General features: G+C 40.9%; 1 protein-coding gene across 1 annotated transcript in view; it reads right to left on the minus strand.

The window, feature by feature from the left end:
* dscamb (Down syndrome cell adhesion molecule b) overlaps positions 1–13,793 on the minus strand; it is a gene marked incomplete at both ends in the record, with an annotated part of 217,790 nt that overhangs the window by 30,008 nt on the left and 173,989 nt on the right. Inside the window, 8 exons of the mRNA XM_084064776.1 lie at positions 1,174–1,362; positions 2,863–2,961; positions 4,187–4,353; positions 4,890–5,007; positions 5,556–5,709; positions 6,936–7,069; positions 8,928–9,083; positions 11,558–11,704. Of these exons, the coding sequence (XP_083920902.1) occupies positions 1,174–1,362; positions 2,863–2,961; positions 4,187–4,353; positions 4,890–5,007; positions 5,556–5,709; positions 6,936–7,069; positions 8,928–9,083; positions 11,558–11,704 (1,164 nt within the window). The remainder of the gene's footprint in view (positions 1–1,173; positions 1,363–2,862; positions 2,962–4,186; positions 4,354–4,889; positions 5,008–5,555; positions 5,710–6,935; positions 7,070–8,927; positions 9,084–11,557; positions 11,705–13,793) is intronic.

Raw genomic sequence — 13,793 nt, forward strand, 5'->3', positions numbered from 1 at the left:
AGGTCTTAATGGGTTAAGTGTATTTTTTGACTATCTGTACTTTACTTGAGTACAGTATTTGTTTGTTGTACAAATATTGTGCTTTTGACTAACAGCTTTGAGTTTTTTGGCATTTAAAAGAGTTTGTGTTACTGTATATCTAGGAACTCAGAGTGTAATGTATACTGCAAATGCATATCTGCTCCAAATATCAGTTATCTGCCTTCTTGATCACTAATAATTGATTTCAGCCCTGAAAAAAAACTAACATATTGGTCGATCCCTACAATACAGCAATGCATAGATATTAAAACAAAAATGTACTTTGTAATTTGTACTTTTGGATACTAAGTGTTTTTAAAAGCAAGTACTCAAGTACAATGTTGTACTTGTAGTTGGGTCATGTTTGACTATGAGCATCTATACTTTGACTCAAGTACTGGGGTTGAGTACTTTGTCCACAACAACAGAAACTCTTAACAAACACACAATGTAAGAAGAATACTGATCATTTCTCCAAACATTGCTGAGGTGCTGGAAGAAGAACCATGCAGGTTTGATCAGTAAATGCATAATGCAAAAATAAAAAGACTGAAAATAAGAAACTTGAAGAAAATGTCTTCTTTTACATAGTGAGTTATCAAGACCGTGGGACATGTAAACCCAATGATTTCAGTGTCCTGCTGGCAAAGACAATTTGCAAAGACAAGTTCATAACCATATTTCATACCTATATTGATTGTTCAATTATGGGTACAAACTACAGTTGCTTACTATAAGCCTGGGAATATAACGGATGATGGAATTTATTTTCAGGCAACGTGGTTTGAGGATGACTTTAAATCACATTGCCATCGATTTTGAAAACTCATGAAGCTAAACTTTGGATTTTCTTTTTTGGATTACTACTTTCTCCAAAATAATAACATCAGTTCTAGTGGCACTGCCCTGTAAGTGTTCCATGAGAGGAACATCATTTTCGTCTCTGTCGGTTGGAAACCTCTTTATGTCCAAAACAGTTACTTTTCAGGATTCAAATTCAAAAATAGCAAAAGTAGCAGATCTACAAGCTCAAAACGCTCAGACACGTTTCGGGCTTGTAGATCTGCTACTTTCGATGCTTTTGTGTGATGCTGTAGGATGATCAAGTAGGGCATTAATTTACAAAAAAACACAAAAAGTTGGCTTCTGTACCTTTCCCGTGCGTCTTAGCCTCGATGATTTCACTGATGCGTCCCGGGCCCACCGCATTCTGGGCTGTGAGGGTGAACTTGTACCAAGTGCCGCACTTCAGGTTTTCCAAGCGGTAGGAGCGCTCGCTGGGGCTGATGGGAAAACTACCCCACTGCTCGCTGTTGTCTTCTGAGTGCTGAAGGATGTATCCTGGACAGGAAAGGACAAACACAGGAGGACAGAAGAGTGAAAAGAGTGAGAACAGGAAGGTAGACGTGCAAAAACAAGAGGAGAGAGAGAGAGAGTTTCAGAAATCTGTAACAACAGAGTAACCGATGGTTGTATCAACACAAACTCACATGGTCTTTCTACAATAGTGTGGTTGTACTGTACAGTAGAGACAGCATACTGATATTCAACATGCTATCCACTTGGGCCTTGTATATTGCTTCACATGACAAACAGACCATCTTTAACACAAAATTGGGCGGCAATTTTCAATCCTATTTTTTTGAAAGTTTGCCCAAAATAGAGAACCCAAGGTCTAATGTGGTTAGGCTAATAATTATATCATCATTATTAGAGACATCTTTACATTATATGTGAATAAAATTGTACTCTTATAAACTGCATACCGGTATTTACTCTGCGGGTATAGTGCAGTACTGCAGTAAACACTGCACTGAAGTGGAAAGACAACAGGGAGTTTAGGGCCTGGATGACACTGGATGCACACTGAGCAAACCCAGTGAAAACAATATCACAGACAGTTTGTAACCTGAATAACATTTCACACACTCTGTGCAGCAAATGAGCCAATGATAAATCACCCAGGCTACTCTGAGATTGGGTGTGCTCCGAGACCCCGATGGTTTAATCTTCTGCTTTAAGACACCTAATCTCCCTTGTTCTCTTTTTAATCTACACCACCCCCTCTACTGATTGAGGACTCCCATACTCAGCAGTAGCACATCTTCCGCTGTGATAATGAGAAAGTGGAGGAACAGGGGTTTTAGACTGGAGTCATAATGACTGTGGTGACACTGAGCGGAGGTGTCCCTGGTGACTGATTGGTGTACTGTATGGATGTGGCTGATGTTTCCACTAATGCGCTTTAAGAATACCGGACCGCAGTAGCTCACCAACGGTGTGCCGAGGCACAGTGAGGCAATTGTTCAGGTGTGCCTTTTTTTGACGAGCACACGTTATAACGGCAATATACAATATTGTTGCAGTCGGCCAGAAACCTCTTATCTCCACATTTTTTGTGTGTGTTTTTTCATAAATTAACACCGTACTTGATCATGTTACAGAGTCACACAAAAGCATCAAAAGTAGCAGATACAGTTTCGAGCTTATCTGCTACTTTTGCTCTTTTTGAACAGTTACTTGTGCGTGCATACTAATTTCCTACACAGAGGCTATTTCTATACCCCAAAAATGTCATTTTTGGAAAAAGTTTATAGATATATATATATATATAGATACATGTATATCATTATTATAATTATAATATAATTATTTCTACCACAAACTTTCAAAAACACTAAAAAGCAGCTCTACAAGCTCAAATGCATCATGGTGTGATGCATTGTGAACTTGTACTGTATAATCGGGTTACATTATTGCGTGTGCGTGTGCGTGTGCGTGTGCGTGTGCGTGTGCGCGTGTGTGCGTGTGCGAGTCTGGGTTTGTGTGCGATCCACTCACCTCTGATGGAGCTGCCTCCGTTGTCTCCTGGTATCCATGACAGCGTGATTGATGTGGTGGTTGTCTTGGTAACAGTAAGGCGTGGCTGATCAGGAGGGACTGTGAACATGATGGAGACAATTTAAAGTTAATCTCAACACATCTGTGTTCCGTACAGTTGTTCTGTACAGTTTGACCTTCCCAACAGCACTGTCAATATTTCAATATGACAGTGTGCTTGGGCAGGGCAATATAACTTAACACATCATTATCAGCATTGTTTCAAACGTTTGCCATTAATGAACAATTATTAAAAGAACATTGTGAAAATAGCAGGTAGTGACAAGCTCACAACGTGTCGCAATGTGACTCGTTGAGAGCTTTAGATGCGCACCACTATTGTACAACAATGTATAATACAGGGTTAAGTGATTCAGACTAATTGATTTAGTCGACTGTAAATCTATTAGAACCCACTAGGCAGAGGAAGAAATGCCACTTGACATTTTTCAAATCAGTCATGTCGGTGCTATAACAGGCCGATTTGCGTTTTTACCTATAACTGCACCGATCTGCGTAAAACTTTGTACGCGCACTCCCTAGAGGTCAGGTTGATTTTTCATAATATTCTAACCTGATTGGCTAAGATTGACATCTAAAGTTTGCAGGAGTGGCCCATTTTGAACAATTGAAACTTTGCACGCACATTCGCACTACGTTGAGGAACAATATTATTTGCAAAAATATATATATATATTACTCCTACAGATTATGTCCAAACATCACGCAAATCGGTACACATTATCTCTATAGTCATGTGATCAAGATGGATCTGTCCGATTCTTCATATTCCATCAACATTGCTGGCCCACAATAACCTACCTGACCTGGCGGAGACCTGTGCTCCGAGCAGCACATTTTCTAGCTCTGTTATAAGTTGGTTATTGGTTCTAAATATCGATATATTTTCTGTTAATTTCCCAGCCTTGCAATGTGCACTGGACATTTTAATTACAGCAGTACTTAGAATAGAATAGAATAGTCCCCACTCCTTTGGGGTGTTTTTTTGTCACATTATGTATATGTATATTGTATATATATTGTATGTGTATATATGTGCACATACTGTAGCTTTTTACCCATCCTATAACAACTAGCAGTGAGAATGACTTGGTGTTTCATCGATTAAGGAACGTGTGTGTGTGTGTGTGTGTGTGTGTGTGTGTGTGTGTGTGTGTGTGTGTGTGTGTGTGTGTGTGTGTGTGTGTGTGTGTGTGTGTGTGTGTGTGTGTGTGTGTGTGTGTGTGTGTGTGTGTGTCTCTCTCAGTAACGTGCTTCTGCTCACCTTGAACCTGCAGGTTGAGGGTGATCTCATCGGAGCCCCAGTTGTTGCTGGCCACACAGCTGTAGTTCCCAGAATCCTCTGCTTTCACCGTGCGGATGATGAAGCTGCCGTTGCCGTGGACACTACGCCGCCCGTCCACAAGGACAGGGGTGGGAGTCCCATTGGTGCTTGGTGGAGAGATAGAAAGAAAATGTCACCAGAAATAATTGCCATATGGGTAATACCGCCAGGAGAAAAACGACTTTGTCATCTTTATTGTACAAACCCAGTGTACAAAATAAACTAGTCCGTCGATGATCTCCAAGGAAATAGTGAGCACAGATGAGAGCTATGATCCCTCATTGATTGATCGATTGTTTTTTTATTTACAAGAAATACACGTTCCAACACAAAATCACTTCAAAGATGTGCACATAAAGCACATAAAGTACATAAAGTTAAACACTTATTTCTAATGTGGTCATTAATTATGCCTATTATATCTACCAGTCACGAAGGGTTAGAGGACATACAGTTCAGTACTATAGAAGGGGGTTCAACCACTTAAACTATATCATTTGTTGGCCGGAGTTCCCCAGAGGTTATAGTTTGCCCGAATGTTCACCTACTACATTATGGCATGACCCAGAATAGGTACGCTAGGGAGGGTTCAGCTGGTCAAACAAAACAATATAGTATTCTGTGGGGAATGCCTGGCACTTACTTTCCTTTGAGCCACTTGATGGTAGGTGGGGGGTCGCCGACAGCCTTGCACGGCAGTTGAATGTCCTTCATCCAGGGAGTGGTCACTGTCCCGTTAAAGGTCAGAATTCTGGCTGGGGCTGAGAGGGACAAAGACATACAGAGATATACAGTTCATTTCACACGAACACAAGGTTGAAAAAACCTAATATTTTACAAATAAAGAAACAGATCAACGGTGTCCTTCCATATGCTAGATATTCTATTCACCCTCTGCAGCTCAGTAGAAAATGCCTGGGACGCTTTCAATGACTATAAATCGGTGGCTTTCAACCCTTTTCATATCAAGGTCCATTATTTGTTCGGCATTTCAGCCACGGATTCACCATTTGATGAGATTTAGCCTCTCAGACCCAAGACTTATTTTGTTGTTATCGTTGGATACGATTTTGTCCACAATTCCATGCTGTATTGATCCCTTGAGAGCGTATTTGGTTTAATTTTAAACTCTCAAGTGTTAAAGTTAAGGGTCCATTTGGTTACCAATTCGCCATCATTTAGCTGGGGACCACCTGGAACCTCCTCAATGACCACTGGTGGTCCCCGGACCACTGGTTGAGAAGCGCTGCTTAATAATTCCCATGAAGTTGATAAAAATGCTCATATTACTTTGATGAGGTTGGTCTACCTTTGGCCAAAGGTTCCACTGTGATCTTGTCACTGTTGTTCCCATGGCCAGCAGCTGTCACCGCCACCACCCAGATACTGTACTGTCTGTTCCGAGCCAGGTTAGGGATTCTGTAGAAGTACACATCTGGAGACGCCTCAAACTCACTCATCACCTATTATAGTGGAAACACAGAGCATGGAAGAGATGCATGATGTAGTGCATGAGGTTCCCCAAAATCCTAAACATGATCGCGGCCCACCCATCTGACCCCTTACAGATGGGTGGGCCGCGTGAGTTTTCAGAGCATGTTAATTTTAATGATCAATCAATCGATTGTGTTCTGGCTTGGATCAATGGATCTAACCTAGTGTACTTCATTTATTGGTATCACAATTAGAACTCATTTTTCGAGGTTTTCTTACTGCACAAGCTTGGGAGGAGAAAAAGAACCACTTTGCTCTTCTCTTTTTTATCTGGTTCCAATCCCTATATAAGGAGTAAGTTCCACAAAGATGGTATATTGTTCAGGCTGATCCATGATCCTCATCTACTGTAATGAGGGTTACAATACCTTCCGTTTCATTACTGCCACTGAAAACAAAACCCTCCAAAAGCTATTCTGTTGCATGGCTGTGGAAATGTGATTACATTTTAAGAATAGAACTCTAGCAATTAAAAACAAAGATTTATTGGGAGCTGAAACACATCAACATACTGTATCTTCACAGAATTATACCTGATGAAGGTCTGCGTATCAAAATATTGTTTCTGTTCCCAATAGTTAATTGCAAGTGAGGAAGTTCTGTGTGCTTTCTTCCACCAAGAGAACTCTGGAAATGGAGCATCAAACCAAACACTACAATAACAACAGGTAAACTCAACGCTGTGTTTCGTGCGATGAAATCATAGACAGTAAAAAGTATGGACAAAGTTACGCCCATAGACTCTACAGACCGTAAATTAAGCCTATTTTTCAGCGATTTCAAATCCGCCATCTTTCTATATCCGTTGCACTCGGAAATTAATGCTATTGGTGCAAAGTTCGGCAAAAACCCATCCGCTTGCATAGAGCGTTATTTCTTCTGACACCAGCAGGAGTAAAACAGCGAAACTACAGGCCAATCATATGAACTTTTACTTCCTATATAGACTCAATTTCAAAGGCGGATGCTGGGCCCTTAGGTGAAATGCATAGTGCATCGGCCACATACTGTATACTGTACAGCAATTGCAATGGCGCGATTCCTCCTCCAACCTTGCGCCTCTCTGTCCACGGCCTCCTCTTCATTTCACTACACTCTGACTCTCTTATCTAAATAAAGACAAAACCGCCTTGGAAAAAAAAAACACAAAAACCGCCTTGCGGTTATAAGAACAGCAGATGTGATAATGTCATACCATGGGGTGGAGGTTGGAGCAGAAGACGATGTACTTCCTGATAATGCCGTTGAGTTTGAGGGGTGGCAGCCAGGAGACGAACACCACGGAGCTGGTGGAGGCCGCTGCCTTCACCCCCGCCGGTGGCCCGGGAACTGTGGGTGAGATCAGAGTCAGCCTCCATACGTCTCTCAAATACACATACAGTATGCAAACAGTAAAAATCCTCAGTGTTCATTTAACACCATCCAATCCGGGAACGCATTTGTGTCATTTTAGATGCGAGCTATAACTATTATTTTATAGTTTGGGCTATTAAAAAATAGCAGATATACAAGCTCATAGCGTGGCACAGAGTGACGCACTATGAGCTTGTAGATCTGCTATTACAGCATCCTATATAGTACATTTTATGGGCTTCTATTAAAGATGTGCATATGAATTATAGTTATCAGACATTAATTTAGATCTGTAACAACAGAACCAAAGACATTCATATAAAAAAAGGGGGATACGACTTTATTTAAAATAATTGTGGTCATCTCACCCTTTCTTAGAACTGAAATAAAAAGGCAACAAAAGAGTAATGAATATAGTTGATAATTTCCTTCTTAGATATGTTGTGATTAGGCCATAAATCAGAATCAGAATTAGAGTCAACTTTATTGCCACATCACAGGTTTACAAGAAGTGGGTGAAATTATGTTTTTTATGCATCATTTACAGCTTTTGTGTGAAGGGAGGAGTAGAGAATAGTTGGAATAGTAAGGAGAAAATGTAATACATGTCTAACTATATCGATAGGCATAAGACATTATGAGTGCTGCGTGGGTCCTAAAAAATTGGGGGCTTTTCTACTTTTATTCGATAGTACAGTAGAGAGATACATGCAGGAATCAGGTAGAGAGTGACGGGGAGTGACATGCAGCAAAGGCCGTCGGGCTCGAGAATCAAACCTGTGACTCGCTGCCAGGCTGCACTGGAACCCATTATGTGGTACGTGTCTTAACCACTAGGCCATTGGCGCCCACATGCATGTATTCTTAACACATTTAAGTCTGTTTTCTCTGTAGAGAATGTGTAGACGTATAATTCAGGCAAACGTAAAAAGAGTCCAAGGTAAACTAAATATCTGTTCTTTAGATATTTCAGGTATAATATTTTTCTTATATCTTGCTTGTTATTTTTTTCGGCTTTCATAATTTCCATTTGCTTAATGTTGTATGTAAAATCGGGGGGGAAAGTGTAGATAATATAAAAATATGAATATTCAGGTGTAATCTATTGTGTGCAGAAAATCCAGGAACTAGTGTAAAATAATATTTTTTTCCAAGGTAACTGAGCAGGCCATTGTCATGAATGGTCTCTCCTTTGTTCAGAGTGATAGTTGGAAAGATGACACAGCATAGGAGAGGCAGGACAGACAACACTCTTCCATTCAATCCGAGGCCATGCATGAAGGCACATATTGTTGTCTTACCGTCAGTAGTGGAAAAAGTAGGCCTACTACATTTTTTTACTTTTACTATTGCAATGCAGAAATACTCTGTTACAAGTAAAGGTCCGGTAAAAGTACAAAAGTATTGGTATCAAAATGTACTAAAGTACCAAAAGTAAAAGTACTCATTATGCAGAATGTCCCATTTCACAAGTTCAAAATGTATACAAATCTTTTGAAAATAGCAGATCTACAAGCTCACAATGCGTCTCATCGCGACGCATTGTGAGCTTGTAGATCGGCTATTTTCAAATGGCCGAAATGTATATAGGGCTGAAGTGGGTAATGTATGTGTTGTAATAATAATCTAAATCTACAAAGTAAATAGTAACTAAAGTTTTCAAATAATTGTTGTGGAGTAAAACGTACAATATTTTCCTCTGAGGTGTAGTGGAGTAGAAGTAAAAGTGCTGAAAATTGGAAATACTCCAGTAAAGTAAAAATACCTCAAAATTGTACTTAAGTACAGTACTTGGGTAAATTTACTTAGTTACTTTACACCACGCACTGCTTACCGTCCTCCTTGGTGCGCACGTAGATCTGCTCACTGCGGACTCCGTCCCCAGCCCTAGTGAAGGCTAGCACCTGGATGCTGTAGTTGGTGTATTTCTCCAGGTTGTCCAGCTCCAGAGATGGCTGACCGGTCGTCACATTCCTGATCTCTCCCAACTCTGACAGAGGAGAGCAAATTCAGTTACTGAACAAAAATATGTGCTAATTTTACTCCTTGTTGCTAATATTGTTGACCTCTGTGTCTAGAAGAAAGCACACATTGGCCTACAGTATCTTCACTTTAGCCGGCTCATTTTACATTGGCTGAAAAGTTATGAGCGCGGAAATGTTGCAAGCCATAAGTAAATACAATTGTGATGAATACCCACACAGAGGTGTATGCACACAAGCAGACAGAAATGCATGCCTTTGTATCCATTCACAAATAATTGATGCTGTCATATATATTCATATACATGAATAATTGATCATAGAGCAGCTTGCTTTTTTCACGCAACTTCAGTATTGTATTGTATTTCCTCTCCTCTCCTACCATCCTCTCCTCTCCTCTCCTCTCCTCTCCTCTCCTCTCCTCTGTCCTTGACAGTGTTCCCCACCCCTGGGTCTGAAGCAGTGGCCCTCACTGAGTTATTGCATGGTGAATTATTGATGGAGGTTGGCCAGGCTGCCAGTTGGATCACTGCTGGGGCTCGGGGCACATTCAGCAAAGAAGACATAGACTGGATATATTTACAGGAAACCAAGAAATCCGATTTTCTTTTGCTTCCCTTGTGTGGCAAACATATTATTTTCATTGCTTGTTAAGCTTAGAACAACAGCAATCAGCTCATAACATTGCTCACAGCAGTTGAGAAATCTGATTTAGCCTTTCACAGAGTCCACAGGGCCAGAGCAATGCTAGCAGAACTCTTAGAAAAGGAAATGGTCGGTTGGTCGCACGTTTCGTAATTTGCTGGCTAGCAGACATTTACATAGACATTTGGATGGCTCTGTTACATTTAACAAGAACAGACAAGACATATTACAACAAAAATAGACATGCTAAGATGTCCACGTCCCATCCACGCAACACACTTTCAATTTAGCGCTAACTGGCATACAGTGCTCTCGAAGGAAATAAGCTACTGCTAGCCTACTCATGTGTGCCTGCTTTTTTTTTGTCATTAACCCATTAAGGGATTCTACAAATGCCTTCAAAATCAGTAGTTCTTAAACTTTCAAGATTTTTCAAAAAATGTTCAAAAGTAGCAAATGTACAAGCTTGTGAGCTTGTATATCTGCTCTTTTTGAATAGCCAATGCAAACATCTAAAATGACACAGATGCTTTCCCGGTTTTAATGGGTTAAGTATTTATTGATTTTCTCATGCGTGCATGTTGCAATGAAGTATGCACGACTGACTGTACATTTGGTAATAGTTTTACTTACTTGTAATATCACTGAGAGAAACTGTTGATACTGTGCCTTTCATTCTAATCGTATAATTGAGGACGTATCTGTCCCTACGGAACCATTATCTAGCGATTGTGGCAATAATGATAAAACATAACAGTTTAAATATAATGCCTCAGATATAGACGGTATAGACGATTCTGAGGTGAGAAGGATACAATGGTCCCTGGACCCATATAGAAAGAAAAAAAAATGAAAAAAATGGCAGTTTTTTAGCCACATGAACCCTAGTGTCCCTATTCTAGGGCGAACATTCTGAGAAAATAGCAAATCTACAAGCTCACAACATGAATGCGTTGGGGGCTTGCATGTAGATCTGCTATTTTTAAGAGATTTAGTGTCGAGACGAGGGGGAAGAAGGAGCCGACCAATATAGGCCCCTGGGGGACCCGGTAAACAAAGCGTATACTATAGGGTTTAAGTGGTTAATAACAGTCATTACTTGCACCTTGGGACTTCCCTTCAAACATGGACAGGATGGATGCACTTCATGAAGCTACAGACACTCTCACTGAACTAATGAGCAAAAAGCACTCCGGCTAACACACACCATAAAGTTGTATTTATTGAAGCGTCAGCACAGTACAGTATGAGACCACAGCTTCACCTAGTGGGCAAACTACTGTATGACTTAACCACAGCAGGGGAGAACACTCTGTAGTTATGTAGCAAGTGGTTCTCAAACGTTTTCATGTCAAGAACCCCGAAATTAATGTGTATTTGGCTGCGGACTCTCATCTCAAAAGATTTTGAGCGCGTCGCACTTGGCTATTTTCAAATTCTATCAGTTTAAAGTGGTTTAACTGATCTTGATGCTGTATTCATTAATTTAGCTGGGGACCCCCTGGAACCCCCTCAAGGACCCTTGGGTGTCCCTGGACCCCACTTTGAGAACCACTGCTCTATTAGTTCACTCAGCTGACGGTCTATAGCCTAGATACTGTAATGTAAATGATGCTGAAATATCTTTGCTATAATTATCCATGTATTTTTGTCTGTGAGAATGCACTTTCTCTATGTATGAATGTAGAATTGTTTTATTTGCACCATGAAAATGAACACGAAACACACACACACACACACACACACACACACACACACACACACACACACACACACACACACACACACACACACACACACACACACACACACACACACACACAGTCTCAGCACGTACCTCCATCGGGCAGGTTGGCCCAGTAGATGACTCTGTAGCCCTGTAGGATTCCATTGAGAGACTCCCTGGGCAGGGTCATCCAGGACAGTGAGATGACCTCTGGAGACTTGGCCACGGCCAGCACGTTTTCAGGGGGCCGTGATGGCACTGAGGAGAGGAGAGGAGAGGAGAGGAGAGGAGAGGAGAGGAGAGGAGAGGAGAGGGCAGACTGATCATTCTTGACTTTCTTTCATAATAAGTTAGGTAGGTGATCAGCTGGGGACATCCACTTAAGCTAATGCCATAAACCCCAAACACATTATGAAGATAACTAAATACAGACTTTAGGCACACTTTTGCGTTAATGTTGGGTTTCATTCTAAAACGCTCCATCTTTGAAAATATTCACTAGAGTAAACAATTCAATAAATATGAATACTTGAACGCTACAGTCGATACTGTTTCAAATGCAAAACTGATAATAGCTGGGGGTTATGAAATTATATTCAGATGTACTGTACAGTAAGTTCATGATATTCAGTACTCAGCTGTTAAGCTCCTTACACACCGGGGGCGAATTTTTCATGCGAATAATACGTTTTTTATAAAAACCTTATAAAGTCAATGCAAGCTTCCACGGAGCGAAAAAGCGAAGCGAAAAAACGTCTTTTATTTATTCGGAACGAGTCCGAATTTTGCGTATATTCGCATAATCGCCGGTGTGTAATGACCATAGGGTTGCCAACAGTGTGAATGTAAAATAGCAAAGCACAGTCAAGGAATTAACTTGACCAGATGCAGTTCAATAAATGTCCAGCAGAAGGGAGTCTTTCTCCAAGAATGAGTCTGTTCATTCTGCTCTGCCTATCTTGCAGCATTGGGATCGATATAAGTTTCAGTTCACTCACAGTTCACTCTCTCAACTTGCCTACATTCTTAAGTAGCATGTGAGGGGTCAAACTAGTTTTTTTCATGATTCTGAATCTATTGCAAGCATTTGTTTTGCACCAAAACCACTCCTTGGCAGAAAATCGTCCAAGCCCACCTTTCCAGCTCATTGCATACTGTAGGCTATGCATTTTCTTTCCCTTTTTTTTCCAAAAATCCAATACGGCATCATTTTTCAAGATGGACGCCAAATCAACAAGTCATATCTACATTTCTTGCACATTTTAGGAAACATTTCACCCTTATAGCTATTGTTGTAGCTCAGGTCTCCCTTCTAAAAGAGATTATTAATCTCAATGGGCAAGGCCATGAGTTTTGGAGGGGGTTTAACCATGGGGTGGACGAGAGGAGAGTATAGATCTAATGGTGGAAGATGAAGAATGCACAATGCTGTGTGGAGCTCAGGGAGGAGATAAGAAAGGCAGCCAGAGAGATGAAGAAAGTAGGCAGGAGTACAAGGAGATGAGGAGTAAGGGGAAGAGAGAGGTGGCAATGTCTAGGTAAAGAAAATGAGAATTTGGACACCAAGAAGTGAGAAAATGGTCTGCACCGGATGGCTAGACAACGCTAATGGGTGAAGGATGTGCAACATGTTAAGGTGATAAAAGATAGAGATGGAAATGTTCTGTTGAGAACATTGAAAGAATACTTTGAGGGAATGGATGGAGGAAAATATCAAGAGTTATGTGTGACAGAAGGTCACCAGTGAGAGGGAACATGCATAAGACGGTTGTGAGACCAGCCATGCTGTACGGCTTGGCAATGGTGGCACTGATGAAAATACAGGCGTTACAGCTGGAGGTGGCAGGATGATACTAAATTAGAGGATCAGCCAGGTTAGAAGGTTTTTGGATAAAGCAAGAGAGGCGAGGTTAAGATGGTTTTGACATGTGAAAGGGAGAGATGAGAGGTACATTGGGAGAAGGATGCTGAAAATGTAGCTGCCAGGTAAGAGGAGAAGAGGAAGGCCAAAGAGGAGGTTTGAGGATGCGGGGAGGAAGGACATGCAGGAGTCACAGAGGCAGACACAGAAAACAGAACCAGATGGGGAAAACATTTACTACATGAGATTTTCTTTTGCTTTAATCCCTGAGTTTGTCTGTGAGCATGCACAGTTGTATGCCGTGTTTTTGAAATGTTTGAATTTTTATGGTTATAAATGGTAACTCAACATACAATGGGAGTGCCATTTTGTGATTTGGTGATTGACCTCACAAAAGTATAGGCAAAGATATTTTGAAATGCAAAATCAGTCTAATTTTGGCGTCCATCTTGAAATAAATGGCCGGCGGCCGACATATTATACGTA

This window comes from Gymnoscopelus microlampas, assembly GCF_963454915.1.
Source record: "Gymnoscopelus microlampas genome assembly, chromosome: 8".
Lineage (NCBI taxonomy): Eukaryota > Metazoa > Chordata > Actinopteri > Myctophiformes > Myctophidae > Gymnoscopelus > Gymnoscopelus microlampas.